This window comes from Barbus barbus (assembly GCF_936440315.1).
Source record: "Barbus barbus genome assembly, chromosome: 25".
NCBI lineage: Eukaryota > Metazoa > Chordata > Actinopteri > Cypriniformes > Cyprinidae > Barbus > Barbus barbus.
Window position 1 is genome coordinate 22,690,341 of NC_136753.1, and position 18,082 is coordinate 22,708,422.

The 18,082-nt window shown below is 37.3% G+C and overlaps 1 protein-coding gene and 1 pseudogene across 2 annotated transcripts; one reads left to right on the forward strand and one right to left on the reverse strand.

Annotated features, from left to right (window-relative positions):
* The first annotated feature begins 6 nt into the window (after nucleotides 1-6).
* LOC306844669 (glutathione peroxidase 2-like) lies at nucleotides 7-1,873 on the forward strand (annotated as a pseudogene). The gene is made up of 2 exons (XR_013785997.1): nucleotides 7-267; nucleotides 1,242-1,873. The product of XR_013785997.1 is annotated as a glutathione peroxidase 2-like (transcript).
* A 427-nt stretch (nucleotides 1,874-2,300) lies between these two features.
* LOC306844894 (ubiquitin carboxyl-terminal hydrolase 4-like) lies at nucleotides 2,301-17,075 on the reverse strand. The gene is made up of 22 exons (XM_079377322.1): nucleotides 16,874-17,075; nucleotides 15,199-15,326; nucleotides 14,663-14,793; nucleotides 14,322-14,448; nucleotides 14,058-14,203; nucleotides 13,897-13,958; nucleotides 13,521-13,664; nucleotides 13,189-13,306; nucleotides 12,527-12,700; nucleotides 12,253-12,411; nucleotides 11,807-12,031; nucleotides 11,633-11,716; nucleotides 11,249-11,343; nucleotides 10,470-10,652; nucleotides 10,155-10,381; nucleotides 9,812-10,036; nucleotides 9,589-9,659; nucleotides 7,225-7,340; nucleotides 6,951-7,100; nucleotides 5,107-5,210; nucleotides 4,682-4,770; nucleotides 2,301-4,514 (listed from the first exon to the last, which is right to left on the reverse strand). The coding sequence occupies exons 1-22, from the start codon at nucleotides 17,020-17,022 to the stop codon at nucleotides 4,392-4,394; spliced, it is 3,030 nt and encodes a 1,009-aa protein (XP_079233448.1). The 5' UTR covers nucleotides 17,023-17,075; the 3' UTR covers nucleotides 2,301-4,391.
* Between the last annotated feature and the right edge of the window lie 1,007 nt (nucleotides 17,076-18,082).

Consider the following 18,082-nt stretch of genomic DNA (forward strand, 5'->3'; position numbering starts at 1 on the left):
AGATTCTGTATTAGTTACCTGCGAGACAACGGTGTGGGACTAAACATGGCTGGAATAAAAGTGTTTTACGACATCACAACCAAAACCCTCACTGGTGAGGAGTTCAAGTTTTCTGCTTTACAGGGCAAGGTGGTCCTGATCGAGAATGTCGCTTCTCTTTGAGGAACGACCACCAGGGATTACACCCAGATGAACGAGCTCCACGAGCGCTTCTCAGATAAAGGGCTTGTGATTCTGGGAGTTCCCTGCAATCAGTTCGGATATCAGGTAAGAGGACTTACTGTACACTCAATGGCCCTTCACTGCCGAACAGGTGCCTGTGGCGCACTCGTTCTGTCATCACCTGCTGTCTTTACACCTGTTATTATGCGAGATGGTAAATGTCTTGACAGTAACACTTATGTTTAAGTTATTAATCAACATTTGTAAATTATGAAATACTTAAAAGATGATTAGTTGCTTTCCATTACCATAGAAATATCAAGAAATGTTAGTTTACATAATTACATGATATAGATATATTTGGATATTAATTACTTATTATATTATATTATAAAACAGATCAATTCTGTTTTGGATGTTGATCCTATAGCCATCTTTTAAAATTTAAACAAACATCTAATAATTAGAATAATAATACTTTTATTTTTCATAAATAACTAAATAAAATATAGTTAACAGTATATGTAAAAGACTCAATAACCAAAGCAAAACTCAGTTGTATCAAATTTGCTTTTATGTATGTACTAAATGTACTAAATTTACTGAATAACTATAAAAGACTTGTTAATGCAGTATATGTAAGAGACTTAACAACCAAAGCAACACTATATAAAATTAAAAAAATATTAATTATATAAAATTTAGCCAATCAAATTCAAGTCAAATTAAGTAACCACATATAAAAGTGACCACATATGCACGTTAAGCAATACTCTTTTGAAATGACTTTCCTTTGGCTTAGTAGTTATTTTATTTTAAAGAGATTCTCTAATATGTTTATTGTATAATTTTTTATTTCTAATATATGAATGTAGTAATGAGCCATGACTATATTCTCAATTTAGGAAGGCCTCTCATACTTCACTGCCTTATTACATACTGTTCAGTAAAACATAATAATCAATGTTATTGCAAATTATTACTGAAATATCTGTTAAAATGTGTTTATGATTATGTTGCCTATCTATCTACCTATCTATTTATCTATCTATCAACTATCTTTTGCTTTGCTGTTTTAGGAAAACTGTACAAATGAAGAGATCCTTCCGTCCTTAAAGCATGTCCGTCCTGGCAATGGCTTTGAACCTAAATTCCAGCTCTTGGAGAAAGTCGACGTGAACGGGAAAGCCGCTCACCCTCTCTTCGTCTTCCTCAAGGAGAAACTTCCATTCCCGAGCGATGAGCCAATGTCCTTCATGAACGACCCCAAATTTATCATGTGGAGTCCCGTGTGCAGAAATGACATCGCTTGGAATTTCGAGAAGTTTCTCATTGGATCTGATGGAGTGCCATTCAAACGCTACAGCAGGAGATACCTCACCAGCAACATCGAGGGAGACATCAAGAAACTTCTCAGCATAGCCAACTAAAATGGTTTTATGGTCAAAAGGGTGTCAAAATAAATCTATAACCCAGTTTCTGCATTGCATACCTTGACCCATATGGGTCTCCAATAGATGTTCAAGACAGGTTGTGTTTTCACGTGCATGATGTTGCTGTGTTTGGACTTTTACTTCATGAAGGTGCTCCTGTAAACATGCTTTGTCTGTGGGGAGCATCTGATACCGTGCAAAAGTCCTAACTGAACAGTTTCATTTAGCTCTTGTATTGCACAACATGCAATTTGGACCAATAAATGTGTTTTCTACTCAAGTCTAAAGATTGCCTTTTTTATTTCAGCTTCAGTTAGTGTGGGAGGACAGGAACGCAGAGCTTTAGGGTTCGGTCTGTTGTGTTATACGGTACTGATCATCAGGTGCTTTGAAGAGATTCATTCTGTATTAATGAGTTCCAGTGGAAACTTATCCCTAGTGTGGGGGTGTGAGGCGAGAGTAGAATTTCCCATTGCAGTTACTAAGCCAAACATATCTGCATGCAGTTGCACTTACCTATAAAAAAATAATTTTGAAAAAATAAAATATAATAATTGACCACCAAATCAGCATATCAAAATTATGATTATGAAGGATCATGTGACACTAAAGACCAGATTACTGGCTGCTGAAAAATCATCTTGAAAATAACAAGAATAAATTACATATTAAACACACAAATGTTATACTATAGGAATAAATATATAGAAATATAAAGAGTTTTTTAATTGTAATATTTCACAATATTATTGTTTACTGTTTATCAAGTAAATGCAGGGTTGGAGAGAATAAGATTGCTTGACATCATTCAATACACATAACAAAAATATCTAAATGTATACATTTAAAAAAAAAAAAAATGTTGTAAACATTAACACATCCATTTCCGTTTACAACTGCCAAAACCAATGCAGATTTCACCATGTACTCTCAAAACAGTTAAACTAGTTATGCAAGTCTTTCCAGCCAATAATTTAAGATTTTACATTTATGTATTTGGCAAAGTGACTTGCATTGCATTCAAGGCTTATACATTTCTGTCAGTTTTTGAATTCTGTTGGAATCAAACACATTACCTTGGTATTGCTGTGTGGAATCATTTAACTGATCCTGAAGTTTATGACAGATTCATAAATCATCTGATGCAAATTGCTTTACTTTAAAAACAAAACAAAAAAACAAAGCCACTACCTATAATCAGGCTTCCACATTTTATTATATTTTCAATTCAAATAGGCTTTAATCAAAATCTGGTGTTGCACATGTTGGCATGATAAATAGAACACAAAGCAGCTATGTACTGTGCCCCAGATTATGATTATGATAATCTATGCAAGAAAAGTCTATGAAATTACAAAAACAAAAAAATGTTTAAATGGATGTTTTTCTAATGAAGGAGCTGCAGGGGGACAGCTTGAGCCAATGATCAGTTTGGGTCTTAAATTTTATAGCTGGATCCACAAACAACAACAATAGTGGATTTACCAGTCAGTGTGACTGCTAATACCATAGAGAGGTAAACACCAGCAACAACCATCTAGTTTTGCAGATTCAAAAATTGCATGCTGTTTTGCCACACACACACAAAAAAAGAATATGCTTTGTGTATTACGTTCTTAGTAGTATGAAGCACTTGTCATTTGAGCTGAGTTGTTGCTAAAGCCATTTGACACACAATGCCTAACAAACTAATCACATGGCAGATGCGCCAACGTACATCTACAGGTAATGATAAAAGCTATTCTTTTTATCAATAAGGTTGTTCTTAAGAAGCACATCCATTGTTTGTGTTCCTCTTTGTCATGTACTTGTACCTGTTCAAGTGTCATAAAATTAGCACCACATTCGATATTCCTCTGGACCGAAGCCATTTAGACAGGAGAATAATCCACCAAAAATAAATAAAAATGGACTATTACAAAGCACAACCATCATTTCTGAAAAAAATACAAATAAATGCTCGGGCACGACCGTGACTTACTTTGTTCCACATTTTCATAAGCTTCCCTTTTCACAGTTTTTGGGGCATAAAAGGCTGTTAGTGTGATTATATTTGAGAGCAGCCCCCCCCAAAAACCAGCATGATAATAAACTTGACGTTTTGTGGCATCCTTATAGCTGAGCGACTTTAAAAGTGAAATATTTCACCCTCCGGCATGGTATATTTAACAAAAGCATGGCTTGTGGTAGGATAAATGAAACATGGAGACAATATTTAATATAAGAGCGCAAGCTTCTCCGAGAGAATCTCTGTGCTTATCACCACACGCTTCAGTTATTAAACACAGAGTCCATTCTTCACACGAGGCACATGTTACAAGATGCTGATAGCTGGAGTCCAACGTAAATGGGTAGAGGCATAATTTAAACATTTCAGATGAGCGTAATGTTGCATACATAGTCTATGTCTAGGCATTTCCCCTCTCCTGATCTAAATCATCTAACATTCATGTCGTCCAAAGAGAGGTTATATTGCCGTTTCACCCTCGTTCTCATTTCAGACTAAAAGAAATGAGCTTCTATGATTAGCAGGCATCAAGGTCCAAGAATAAAGTCTTTCATGTCACGCTTCAAACTAAAATTCTCTTTATTTATTATTAATATTCTTTTTTTGGCTCTTGATAAAGACGCATGTGTGAAAGAAAGAAAACAATTAAAATAAAGCTAAAAACAAAGGGCCTGTTTGTGAGCCTTTAATAGTCACTGAAGTAGCCAGGGATGTGCGTCGATGCATTGATGATTTCATCTTTATGTAGTTTTTGTTTCAGTGCCAGTCCTTGAAAGACTAAAAGAAACTCAGTTGGTGTCCATGTGATCGTCCAGGGTCTCTGGAGCTCCGCCTAGTGATGCGGAGGGGGTGGATTTGGACGGCGTGTCAGCATCTCTGCGTTGGTAAAATAGCACATAGGCTGCTTTAGTCTGTGGAGAACAACAAAAAAGACAATTCTGAGTCAGTTTACAAACTAGCAATTGCCAATTCCCAGTTTCCATACTGGACAACAACAGCTCTTTGAGATTCATTAACCACTGTGAAATGCTTTGTGAGCATGCAAAGGATAATAAAACGGAAAGCGTAGTAGCCTCACCACAATTTGATCCTCAGTTGCAGACGACACACTGCTGTCATCAAAGTAATACCATTTTCCATCCACCTTGTTCTTGCCGTATGCCGTGTCTGCAAGAGGAAATGAAACGTAGTGCTTAACGGCTGAACTTTGGCAATCAAAAACAAACCAAGCTATCATTTCCAGACAGCAATATAATGACAAAGATATAAATGATCAACTCCGTAATATACTTTCTGTAGTAATCCATCAAACATGAGATATCCAACTAGGTTGCAAAGGTGAACAAGTGATAAAGAGAAAATAAAAGGCTACTGACACAATCTGCGAGTCGACCCAGTTATGTATCAATATGACTGTTAATACAAAACTGGACATATGTATATCAAGGGTGTGATTTCATTATTATGAAATAACGGGAGAGTTGTGCAAATAGAGTGACTTACAGTGGCCTCCGCCCATTCCTCCATAGTGGTTGGAAACAGCAATGAGGTCATAGACGTATGGGTCAGCTTTGGGGTCACAAACAAACTCTGACATGTTCAAGTCCCTGTGTGAGAAAGTTGACATTTATTTCCAAATATGAAGTCACCAGAATTCCAGAACTGTTCAGTTCTAAAGATAATTTTATCAAAACATAAAAACTACCAAAGTTCAATCAAAAGTTCAGTAAGTGTGGCTGATAAAATTCTTTATTTTAAAATTTTAACTGTATCATTGTTTTTAATCAAGACATCAATGCATAAGTACTAGCTGCAGTTCTGGGTTAGTGTACTCCTTTTACCACAGTGAACAATGGACAGCTTTGTCTGCCCAGACAAGCATGACTCAGCTTCCCAGAAACTGACACTTAACGTATTCCACCTGACATTTGTGCACTCTTTCCTACATCCTGTTCAGTAAGGTAATCCTGACCAAAACCAAATAGGATCAAAGCCAAATGAACATGGCAAATAACATGTCGAGAAAAAAAAAAAAAAAAAAGAGTCTCCCAGAAATGTGGCATTTTTGGTATCTGAAGTGTCAAGATTCCGCATGCTATAAATAAATGTCACAAATTAATTTGATGAAAATAAAAATCTGATGCATTAATACATATTTACATCTGACAAAGTATTCTGTGCGCAGGGGAAAACTTTGGCGCCATCTGGTGGGAAATTTAGACATGAACTTTATATGAAGAGGACACTAAAGGACAAGTCCCACGTTTTTTGGAGTACATAAATTTGCATATATAAATAAATAAATACACACACACGTATATATACACATACATATAGAGAGAGAGAGAGAGAGAGATATTAGGGCCATCAACGTTAACGCATGTGATTAATCTAAAAATTAACGCGTTAATATTTTAACGCAAATTAATCGTTTGATAAGGTTTGACTCCAACTTCTTGCCGTCACCGCAGCGCGGAACGTAATCGTTGCCTGCGTCCCAATATGCACACTATCCATCCTAAATTCTATGTGATATTAGTAATTTCTAGTATTAGGACAGATAGGGTGGATAGTATGCACATTGGGACGCAGGGATTGTGCGCGAGTGTGTCCGAGAGAGAGAGAGAGAGAGAGAGAGAGAGAGTGTGCGAGAGATATGCAATACTCATATGTGATAAGGGTACAGCGAACCAGTGTTGCCAGGGTCGTGGTTTTCCCACACAATTTCGCTATTTTGAAAATACAGTCGCGGGAAAAATGACAGAGGGTTGCAGTTTTTTGGGCTACTTTTATAATGTACCGCGGCCGCCCAAAGCATACACGTGATCGCAAAAGGACGTTATTACAAACACTCGATGGTGGTTTAAAGTGAGTTCTGAGTAAAAATGTACTATTAATCTAATAAATTGTCTTATGTAGCATGATGCTAATATTTACTATAATGCACCTGCAGAACAGTCCAATTCTTCATAATGCATTTTATCATAATACTTCATGTAAGGTCGCAAGAAAATGTTTTGTTGTATTTATTTAGAAATACTTTTGATAATAGTTGGGTAAATGTATACTGGGATTGAAGCGATGTGGCTTGGTAAACGTTTTATTGCCAGTATAAAGGCTGATAACGGCTGAATTAAAACAAAAGAATAATAAGGATTATGTCTCATTCCTGGCAGAGATGTGAAAGGTTCTGTTTCCTTAAACTAGTTTGTCATGCATTCCTTTATTTCAATACATTCACAGGTAAATCCTAGTATCTTAAATTTGCAATTAATGATAAACACGATTAAATTTTTTAATCGATTGACAGCAATATTATATATATATGGGTCTCGGAAAAGATTTACCTAATTGGAAAATCTACAACAGTGTCAAGCTTGTCTCTCCAGCAGCGGTTGTAAGAAAAGCGCTTCAGATGCACGACCAAAATGCGTGGGAGAGACCACAGGTCAAACTTCTTTGTGGCCTGCTGGTGTTTCTTACATGTAGGGCAGTACCTGCAGAGGAGCACAGCAATCATTAAAACTTCACTAAACGTGGTAATACTTCAGTAAGTTATTTCACCTTGAAAGTATGGGCAATAAATGTCACAAGGTGTAATGATCTGAACATCCTCCTCACCAGGGGTCGTGTTCTCCTAGGGTCTCCATTGTAGTAAAGAGCTCGATGCATTCTCTTAAAGCTACTGTAGTCTTCTTCTTCTGAGCATGCAGCATGCTCTCATGTTTGTCATAGGCCTGGGGAGAGACTTCACATCAGTGTCTGAGGAGATTTAGCAAGTAAGCTAAAAGTAAATATGGGTGATTAGTCCGTTTCTGAGAAGAATATGGTAGACTGTGTAATAGTTCACGTATTTGTACCAGACATGTCAGTACTACATGGCCATGAAGGCAAGACTTTTAAAAATTAAAAAGTTTAAATTAAATTGCAAAAATTAAAGTGATAGTAAATAAACAAATGCGGTTTCATCAAAATATCCTGATAAAGTATCACAGTTTCCACTAAAACAAACAAATGTTTTCAACATTAATAATAAGAAACATTTCTTAAGCATCAAATCAGCATATTAGAATGATTTCTTAAGGATCATCACACTGAAGTAGGGGTGTGCGATATGACGATTTTTGATCGTGGATGATAAAAATGTCTCCACGATCTGCTTTTGGAGAAATATTGTGGCATCGTGCTACAGCACATATTCTATCAGTGCAGTTCTGGCACAGCCATCGCTATGTACTGTACAACGCGACATACACTCACATCAGTGTTAACTCAGCGGTAGAGTTACACTCACGGGACACTGCACTTATTCGCAAACCACAAAAGTACATTATTTGGGTGTGTTTTAAAGCCTTGCCGGTTAAATTTCTCATTTACGTGCTGGTCTGACGTGCGCTTTTTTCCTGAGCCCGTGCACCCGCAACACGTGAACTATATACTCAACTAGGTTATCTTTTGAGCTAATACTGTCAAAATACATTTGATATTTTGAATAACATGGGTAACCAAACAGTTGCTGGTCCACATTGAAAAAAAAAAAAAATACTATGGAAGTCACTATGGACCAGGAACTGTTTGGTTTTCCACATTCTTCAAAATAGCATGTAAGTTCAGCAGAAGAAAGAAACTCATTCAGGTTTAAAACTAATTTTGAGTGTGTAAATGGTACAAATATAAAACATTTTGACAGAATCAACAGACAGATGACAATTTTTATTCTTTACTGTTAAAACAAAACAGAGAAAAAATTAAATCGCTACTCTTGACTTTAAAAAATGCAGTTGTTTAAATAGGAATCAATCAATATAGTGTTTTATTTTTATATTTGTTCATTCAATTTCTTGAATGCTCCTGCTAAATATGCCTATTGTACCTGAAAATAAAGCACTGTTTGCTTTGTTTGTATATTATGTGTATTTGTAATGTGCATCTTTGTACTTATTTTTTAATAACAAAGATAAAATAATGAGAAAGATTTGTATCTTCGCCCACGTTGGCCTAAATATCCACAATTTGTTTTTTTTTATATTTCGTTACCTTGAAAGGCTTTGTCTTTATAATAGGGAAATTAGTTTGGCTGTTCTGCTCAGACAAAATAGTAAAACCAACATGACAAAGAATCGTGATAAAATCGTGATATTTACAAAAACAAATTGTGATATGATATGTTTGCCATATCGCCCACCCCTACACTGAAGACTGGAGTAATGGCTGCTGAAATTTCAGCTGTCATCACAGAAATAAATGACATTTCTGAATGACACTGTCAAAAAAAAAAAAACAATATACCTATTATTACTGTATTTTGATTAAATAAAACGGAGTGTCTATTTACACTAAGTGTAAATAGCCTGTCTTGTTGGCAAAGGCTTTTACACCAACTCCGCCCACTAACGTGTGATTGGGTTAGTCAACACTAAAAAGAGATGCCAGTTTAGTTTCAGTAGTGCAGGTGGTAAGATACATGCTTTTTGACGCGATCGACCAGAGTTCGAGCCCGCCTTTTCCCGAACCTTTTATCTCCCTTTTCAAATCTCATATTGCATCAGAAAGGCATTTATTTTAAATAAAAATGATAAATAATCAAAAAGTTGAAAATAAGAGTATCGGGTAGTGTTAGGTTAGGTGTAGGGAGGGCTTTATTGTCCCAATAAGGTGGCATGCATTTAATAATTTGAATTAAAACTAATTTACACTCAATACGTTATTATTGCATACCGTTTTATAATGTACGACAATACTGAGGTGCAAATAATTGCCACTATTTGCAATAAGTAGTATAAATAGCAGAAAAGCTTGCTATTTTAACAGTGTAAATAGAATCTATAGCTATTTACACTGAGTGCAAATAGCCGCTGCCTAAATAAAAGCAGCCTTGGTGATCGTAAGAGACTTCCTTCAAAAACCTAACCAAAACTCTTGCAGTACCAGAAACGTTTGAACGGTAGTGTAATTTTGCACAATTAGTGGAATAGAGGACATTACCTCAGCTTCCTGGTCATCGTAGCACAATTTCTTTGTGTCTGAATCCCAATCAATGGCTACTGTAGAGTGAGCTGTAGAAAGGAATATCTTATCAGTTTTTATTTTAAGTATAATAGCAAGTGACCCTAAAACGTTAAAGTCAGACAAATACAGTAAGAGTTAATGATCCACCTGATTTATTTTATTAATTTTAGGTATCAAACATAAAAAAGGTAATAGTTACTTGTGAGCTTTAGGAGATTGCCATCAAATGGAAGAGAACTAATGTTGGCTGTGCCGTAGGAGTTGACCATGCTGAAAGAAAAGAGTTTCGGTCGAGAAGTAAAAGATTTTCCACTGCTGCTATTGGGCCCATTCTCTGGTTCCGAGTCCTCCTCTCCATCCACGGTGTCTGAATGACTGTTCTCTGGTTCTGGACTCTCCTGGTGATCCATGGCTTCCTCATCACCTGAAACAAATGCATACAACAAGATCAGATCTGTATCTGATGAATGTGAAAAAAATCTAAATGGATGACAGTGTGTATGCAGAATTTGGGAGCTTTATGACAAGGTTAAGTGTCCTACCATCACAAACTCCATTTGGGCCGTTGCAGGCTCCAGAGTGGTTGCTACCGTTGGATCCAGCGCTGCAGGAAGCTCCATCTGATACTGGGCTGCTACAGCCACTCAGGCCTGTGCTGTGACTGGACACTGAAGCGAGGCATTCTGGTGATTGACTGCTGCTAGAGGATGTGGCTGAGGCAGATGCTCTACTGTCTGTAATGGTACCCTGTGAACGTTTAACGTAACGCCTAAAACAAAAGACAGATAAAGGGTCAACCAAGTTTCCAGTAACAACTGGTGTACATTTGAGATAGACCACTAAAGCACAACACCAACCCGATCCTCTCCAGCACACGCTCATAGAGGGTATCTAAGCTAAGGTTGTGGCGGGGGACGGTGATGAGAAGTGGCTGGCCGAAGAGCATCGTGCCTGAAGAGCCTCCGCTGTGCTTAGCATGCCTCTCTCTGAAGTACACTGGCAGGTTCATCTTCTCACTATCTTCCTCGAACACCTCATAACTAAACCACAAAGACACAATCAGTAAGAGGCCACTTAAAAAACACACTTAGTTCAACGGCAAAACTTACATTATGCAAAACAATTCAATACATATATGCTTCAGTTCAGAAGTGTGGGGTCAGTATTTTTGATTTTTAAGAAATTAATACGGCATTACATAGATCAAAAAAGACAATAGTTACAATAGACTGATATTTCAAACAAATGGTGTTCCTTCTTCTGATATTTCAAATAAATTCTTCAATGGACTTTTTCCTAATAATCCTGGAAAAAAAACAATGGTTTCCATGAAAATATTAAACTGCACAACTGTTTTTAACATTGATGTTAACAAGAAATCGAGCACATTAGCATGTTAGAATAATTTCTAAAGGATCATGTGACACTGAAGACTGGAGTAATACCCACAGAAAATCCAAAAGGAACAAACCACATTTAAAATATACTAAATAGAGAAGTTATTTGAAATTTTAGTAATGTTTCAACAATATTACTTTATATGGCAACTTGGTAAGCATAAGAACCATCTTTAAAAAAAATACTGAAACCCAAACTTTTGAATGGTAAAACAAGTACAATTTAAGGAATTACTTACACAAAAATGTCATCCTTCTCCATGATGTGATTGAGACCATCATCCCGTTTGTAGATTTTGTGGAATCTGTGATTGTAAACATCTGCCACAACCATCTAGAAAACCGAAAACAATCTCAGACTGTCTGCTAGAAGATATTAAAGGAACAGTTCAGCCAAATAAAAAGATTGCAATCGTTTACAACAACCTCATATTGTTTCAAACTCATATGACATTCTTTGTGTAATAGAACAAAAAATGTAAAATTTACATGATTAGACATATGGGTTTATAACAGTATGGGGGTGGGTAAATGACGACAGTTTTTCAGTTTTGAAGGTACCATCTCTAGAAGCAACATTATAATGGAAAAACGTGTTCGGTTGGGAACCACAAAAGTCTTACATTCTCTGAAGGAACTCCAGATAGCTTGGCCAAAGCACTGCACAGGTCTGCCACTACACCCATTTTGGGAACAACTACACGATACTGGAAGATAACAAAAGTATCTTTTAACCCACCTCCTGAACTAAAACACATGTACCAACACATGAGTGTTTTCAGGAAAACGGTTCTTACTTGCATGGGTCTAAACTGCGGGTCAGTGCGGACCAGGAACACCTCCATAGTGCGATCCTTTTTCATGGGCAGGGGAAGTGTGAGGTAGCAGAAGGGGTCAAAGGTAACGGAAACTTTGGAGCATTCTGGGCAAACCAGTGTAGATTTGAACAAGCCATGGAAGATGTCCACAATTATAGAATCGTTCCGCAACCGGTGATTCGCCCATGCTTCCTTGGCTACAATCTACAGACAAATCAGATTACTGTAGGTCAAATAACATCAGTTTAAAAGTAAAGGTCCAAATTCCTATAATGTTATAGAGGTTTTCAGAGTAGTGCTTATTCACTAGCATAACAGAAACAATAGCTTTTTCTTAGTAGTTTATTGTTTTGACTACTTCTGTACTTTGTTTCCAACTAAAAAAAAAGCATGCTGTGGTTTACACATAATGATGTAAAGCTTACCTCATCAGGCCGCCCCTCAGCATCTCTCAGGGCCAGATAAGGCTTCTTCTTAACACGGTTAAGGTCTTCATGTAAGCCGTCCAGCAGAAAGGCCAGCAACTCCTGAGAGTCTTGTTGCTGGTACCCTGAGAACTGCGGGGCAAACCGACCCACTTGGGTCTGACCAGAGAGGAGATAGGTTTCAACATTCAAATTAAATTCTAAAGATTTGTGTTAAAAATGGCCAGTGATTTCCACAGTAACTTTAGCCTCTGTAAGCTATAGATTCACTCACTTTAAAGGTGCGTGGAGCCACATAACTGCTCCGACTAAGCCACATCTGTTTGACCAAATCCGCATAGGCCTCTGCAATCTCCCCTCGCATCCCTAATGGATTTTCCCGGTTGATCTCAGCCTCGTACCGGTCCTCCAAGAAATATTCCGTTAGAGGGGGAGTGTTGCTCAGGCACTGAAATAAGAAGTCACTTAGAATGAGAAGGAAATAACACACCCCGGTACTGTACATCTGTAAATAACCCATCAAACCTTCATCTGTACATAGGACACATGCACATTCACAGTTCTGTCTATGGTCAAGTCTCTTTCTGTATATTTTTATTTCTATTGTTATTCTTAATTATTGTATATTCTCTTCATTAGTGTTCTTTATCACCTTAATTATATGTTGTCTGCACTATGTTTGTACTTTCTGTACTGGAAGCTCATAACACCAAGACAAATTCCTTGTGTGTGCAAACACACTTGGCAATAAAGCTCTTTCTGATTCTGATTTCTGATTCTGATTCTGAAATAGTCTAAATCAAGAAGTCAGGGTTTGGCTGCTAGGTGTCTTAACTACACAATCTAGGCTTTCTTCCATTGACACCCATCAGCAAAATGAGTGAATATGGCAGATTTCAAAACATACTGTGAAAATGAACATTCACTTTTGAATACCTGGAGGGCAGAGTTCATGAAGCAGGTGTTGCCCAGGTTGCTCAGACCGCAGAGGCCAGGCTGAGCGGCAGATTCTCTGTAACTGTAGGAGGAGCTGTAGGAGTTGTAACTTCCCAGTCTGCAAAATGTATGGTGGGTTAGCAAAGACATTCACCATTAATTAACACCACAATTAAGGCCATCACAATTGGTCAACCAAATGCTGAATACAAGAAAACTGACCTTGAACTGAAACCTTGTTTTAGTTCCCCATTTAAACTCTCACAGTAAGGAACTAAACTAGTTTAACTCTGGAGTAATTTAGGACTGTTTTGATTTAATCTCAAACTGACCTGTTACCAGAAGTACTGTTGTTCAACATGTAGCCAGAGTTGCTATTGCTATCCCCATTTGTTATTGTGGAGGATATGGTGGCAGATGAGTTTGAAGAGAGTTTTGGGGAAGTTGTATAATTCCGAGAGGTGGAAGTACTGGACCTAGGCATGAATCAAATAGGTTAGGGTAAATCCAAGCGGTGTTGTAAAAAGAGTTACTGGCAAAGTAACTCATTTAAAAGAAAGCTCACAATAATTAACTAAAAAAATAGAAGAACTAAAAGAAAATGATACCTGCAGATCTAACCCTTTAAGTGATTTCATTTAAGCATTGAGTTCCCATGTTAATCACAGTTGCTTAAGTGTGAAAATGACCTAAACTGCATGTACATACTTGGAATGGCAGGTCTGTCTGGGCCATGTGCCATCCTCATTCTTCTTCTCTATAACAAGAACCTGAGGAGTGAGATGACAGTGAAGATGTGAACTCATAAAATGTCAGTCAAGTCTCTCAAACCAACCACAACTGGAATGGAATGCAGCATGATGGTTTACCTGGCCCTGAAAAAGCCCTGCGTCCTGTACGGTGCTGTCAAGCTTGTTAAGTTGTTCATAAGTGTTACTCATATATTTATTCCAAAGTCGAGTTTCCTTTTCAGATGGGATATCGAATAAAGTTCTCATCTCCTTTTCAATAGTATCTAGGGGGGGGTACATAAAAAAAATGATTGTTCACAAGGGCTGCACAATTTCTTTGACAAAATCAGTAATGCAAATACTATTGATGAGAAAAATTTATATTTTCTGGAAGTCTCATACCTATAGTGTCTGCTTTGCTGAAATGACGGGTGACAACTTTTTCCATGTTGTCATTTTCGCACAGGTTCAACTCAAGCAAATACACTTCCACTTTACAGTGCTTCACAAACATTCCATGTTCAACAACCTGCAAAACAAATCAATTTATTAAACTTTAACCATTTAACTGTGTAAGGGTTTCAATGCAATTAAAACATGACAATAGTATCACCCAATAACCCTGCCTGTAATCACTCAAGTATATCAGACATGGGTAAATACAGGCATTTAAACAAATTTAAACCAAGAGATTACCACAATATGCAAAATTACAAAGAAATATATAAAGAAAGATGTGGAACCTTTCTGATGATGGGTTTCTGACCCTCCAGACAGCCATACCAACTGACCAGCTTATTCCAGGCCTCTGTAGGCACTAAAACATAGTCTAACTCATCTATGAGATGCTCTTTCAACGTCTGAGACTCGTGATCTATGATACAGAAAGAAAAGAGGAAACCATTAGAAAAACACATTAGAGCCCTTTAACAATATACTGTATTATCTAAAAGAACTAGCCATGCTAGACTCAGATTTTGTGTGGTGCGCCACAACTTAAAATTGCTTTAATGGTTTTCAAATGGCAGGTTAATCTGAAAAAGGTTACCCTAATTAAAATTTCTGTCATTATTTATTCACCTTCAAGTTTTTTAAACTCTTTTCCAAAAACACAAAAGAGAGATACCGAAGAATGGACTTGTTGCTTTTTTCCATGCAATTACAAAAATGGGTAATTGAGCTTTCAAGCTTCAAAAAGGATGCAAAAAGAAAGAGAAACAAAAAATTCACAATAGTTATTTATGAGAATGTGAACAAAGATAGGCACAACATTGATTACCTGAAAAGAGTCCAGAGTTGTCAATGGGTCCAGGGTACAGATTGTGCTCTCCAACATTGTACAAATCCCAGCTGTCAAAGCCCACATATTTCTTCCACTGTTTGAACCACCGGCTGTCAATCAAGTACCTACACAATAGGTGGAGATCAGTGAAAAGTCAGGGGAAAAAGACAATTAATGCGTTTCTCTCCTAAAATGTTAGGGCTAAACTGTTGCCAAGCAAATATCTATTGTGTTATTACACATCTACAAATATAGAACAGTCAGCAAGGATGTCTGTCTTAATCTCATCTAAAGTAGGAACTTGTTCCACTATATAAGCTTGTTAGCACTTGATTCCACTCTGCAAAGGGACAGATATTATACTTTGGTTAAAAAACAAAAGTCCAATCAAATTTCTGACTTAAAATTGGTCACCCAAAAGTGAAATTTCTGTTATTGTTTACTTATGACTTTTTTTTTTCATGGAACACAAAATATTTCACTTTCATTGTTGGGGAAAAATGCATTGAAAGCTAAAGAAAAGAAAAGTTGTCAGTCTCTTAACTTTCTGCTTAACATCTCTTTTTAAATGCAACGAGAAGCCTGATCAGTGGATTTTTTTTAAACTATCTGTTCATTTCAAAATGTTAAATTGTAATTGAAGTATGTAGCCAACATTAAATTCTTTAGAAACAGAGTACATTGAGCTAAACTCACAAACGTTACCAGCGTACATTAATAGTTTTCATATAAATCTATACACTGAAAGCACTTTTAATCCAACTGAGACTTAATATTGTCCTTTCTGTTGAATCACTAGTCTCTCCACTTATTAAAACTCGCCAGTCTTCTTTCAAAATAAAAGCGCACTGTTATCCAAACACTTACATATACTAACGGGTTTAAAATCTGAATGTGTATATATTTTGGGCTTTTAATCTCCACTAACTTCAGATATATTTTTGTGTGTTTACTATCTGTGCCATAAACTCGTCTATTGCCAAACAACATTGTGAGTGACTGGGTGTTATCCAGTGGCCATGACAAAGCACTGCCTCACTGTAATACTGGTTTAGGTAGCTTAGTCTTCGTCACAACTTCACAGGGAGGAGTTTGGCCATTATTTTAATCTAGTTTGACAATTCATCTAAAATAAGGTTAACGTCTGACAGAAATTAACACTTAACCCGTCAAATGAAACGCAAACTAGCCTGGCTAACTAGCCTCGGCTAATGAAGTGCCTTACATGCCTGACGCTATTTTGCCATGTAGCTTATCAGAAAACCGATAACCGACAACGGGGTGGTTGAGTTTATTTACCAACCCTTCAGCTACTAACGTGTCTGAAAACGTCTTGTTTTTCCATTGATGACACATTTAAGCAGAAGAACTAGGGAAAATGCGAAGCTAAGGCTGGTTAACCTGTGCTAACTAGCTAACGTTACAAGACAGCTTCCTCGATTTCTAACCGATGTAAATAGTGCTAAATCCTTATTACAGTAAACCGCACGCTTGCCCTGTACACCTCCTCGATAATAATAGCAGCCTTCTAGTTTATGGGTGTCAGCGGAGCAGGTGGCTGTCCAATGCCCGGCTAGTGAAGGGATTTCCGGCAGCCGGTGTCTCCGTCAGTAGGCCTGAGCTGATGCCGAAAAGAGTGCCTTGACTTCGGCTTCACATAAAAACCTCTTACCACTCGTCTCCCTTTCGAAGTGGCGTTTTTAGCAGTGTGCCGATGCTCTGCTTTTGACTCTCGGTGGACGGTACTGGTGTCTGTGCGATCACCGGCTTCTCGTCGGGGTCCGAAGCGTTACCCGACTCGGGTCCGCCTCCCTCCGCCATCGTGCAGCGAGTGAACCCGCAGCGGCCGCGAGCGCGCTCAAGTATACCGGGGACGCGCCGCGTTATTAGAGGGAGCGCGCATACTTGGCTGCTGAATTCAACTAGAAGTTATATGCATACTCGGCAACATGAACGAGGAGAGGCGGGTCATTAATACATTTTAGTGTCCTTTATAAATAAACAGGGACAATGTTTGGTGTCCGCATCCCTGACAGCTTAATGTATTCCTGGCAGCCAATATTTTTTTTGACTAATAGGATTATTGCTAAAGTGTCACCGACATTGGAGAACCGTCTGCCACCAGAAATTGTTTTTTTATTACAGCTTCGAATAGCGTATTCCGTTTAATTTAATCACAACTACCCATACAAGAAACCCGATGTGCGATGATCAGTGATCGAAGCTTCATTCTGATTCGAATTTCGATGAATCAGTTGAACAGGTTCACAGAACTCGTCTGAAGGATAATTCATTTACGAATCGGAGTGAGTTAGTTTAGTCAACAACATTGACTCACTGACCCGACAACGGCTGCTCTGGCACATATCCGATTACTGTGGTCGGCTGCATACTGCTTAGACTAGTCTTAAAATTTATTTATTTAGAGGACAGTTAAATCCAAAAAGTAATACTTATTGACCACTTGGTTAATGGCTAGTTATTCAAACTTGTTCTTAAGACACATACTTTAATTTGCAACTGGCTCCTGGAAATATAGTTTTTAAGTCGTGACCTACTATACAATCCAGAATTAGTTTTATTAAATAGCATTTAATTAAAATGTTCTGAAAAAATGAACGTTTGTTTGAGAGACGTAAATTTTAGTATTGTTTACTGTAAATGCCAAATCATTATTTGATTATAAAGAGTGGGTGTTTCACCAATATAGATAATATAAGATCCACCATATTCAGGTCTTTGCAAAATCTTTAAATAGAAAAAAACATATATATATAGTTAATTTTTTATTTTATTTTAATAAAATAAAATCATTTTCTTTGAAACGGCATTCTCTAATACATCTGCACAGATGTTAAAAAGTAAATGGGGTCAAATAGGG

Excerpts from the sequence above, each read along its gene's own strand:
- LOC306844894 (XM_079377322.1), bottom strand. The coding sequence starts at position 17,022 with ATGGCGGAGGGAGGCGGACCCGAGTCGGGTAACGCTTCGGACCCCGAC. Across the intron at positions 12,412-12,526 it reads TGGCTCCACGCACCTTTAAA|ACCCAAGTGGGTCGGTTTGC; the intron begins GTGAGTGAATCT and ends CTCTCTGGTCAG. Across the intron at positions 11,717-11,806 it reads CGCAGTTTAGACCCATGCAA|TATCGTGTAGTTGTTCCCAA; the intron begins GTAAGAACCGTT and ends GTTATCTTCCAG.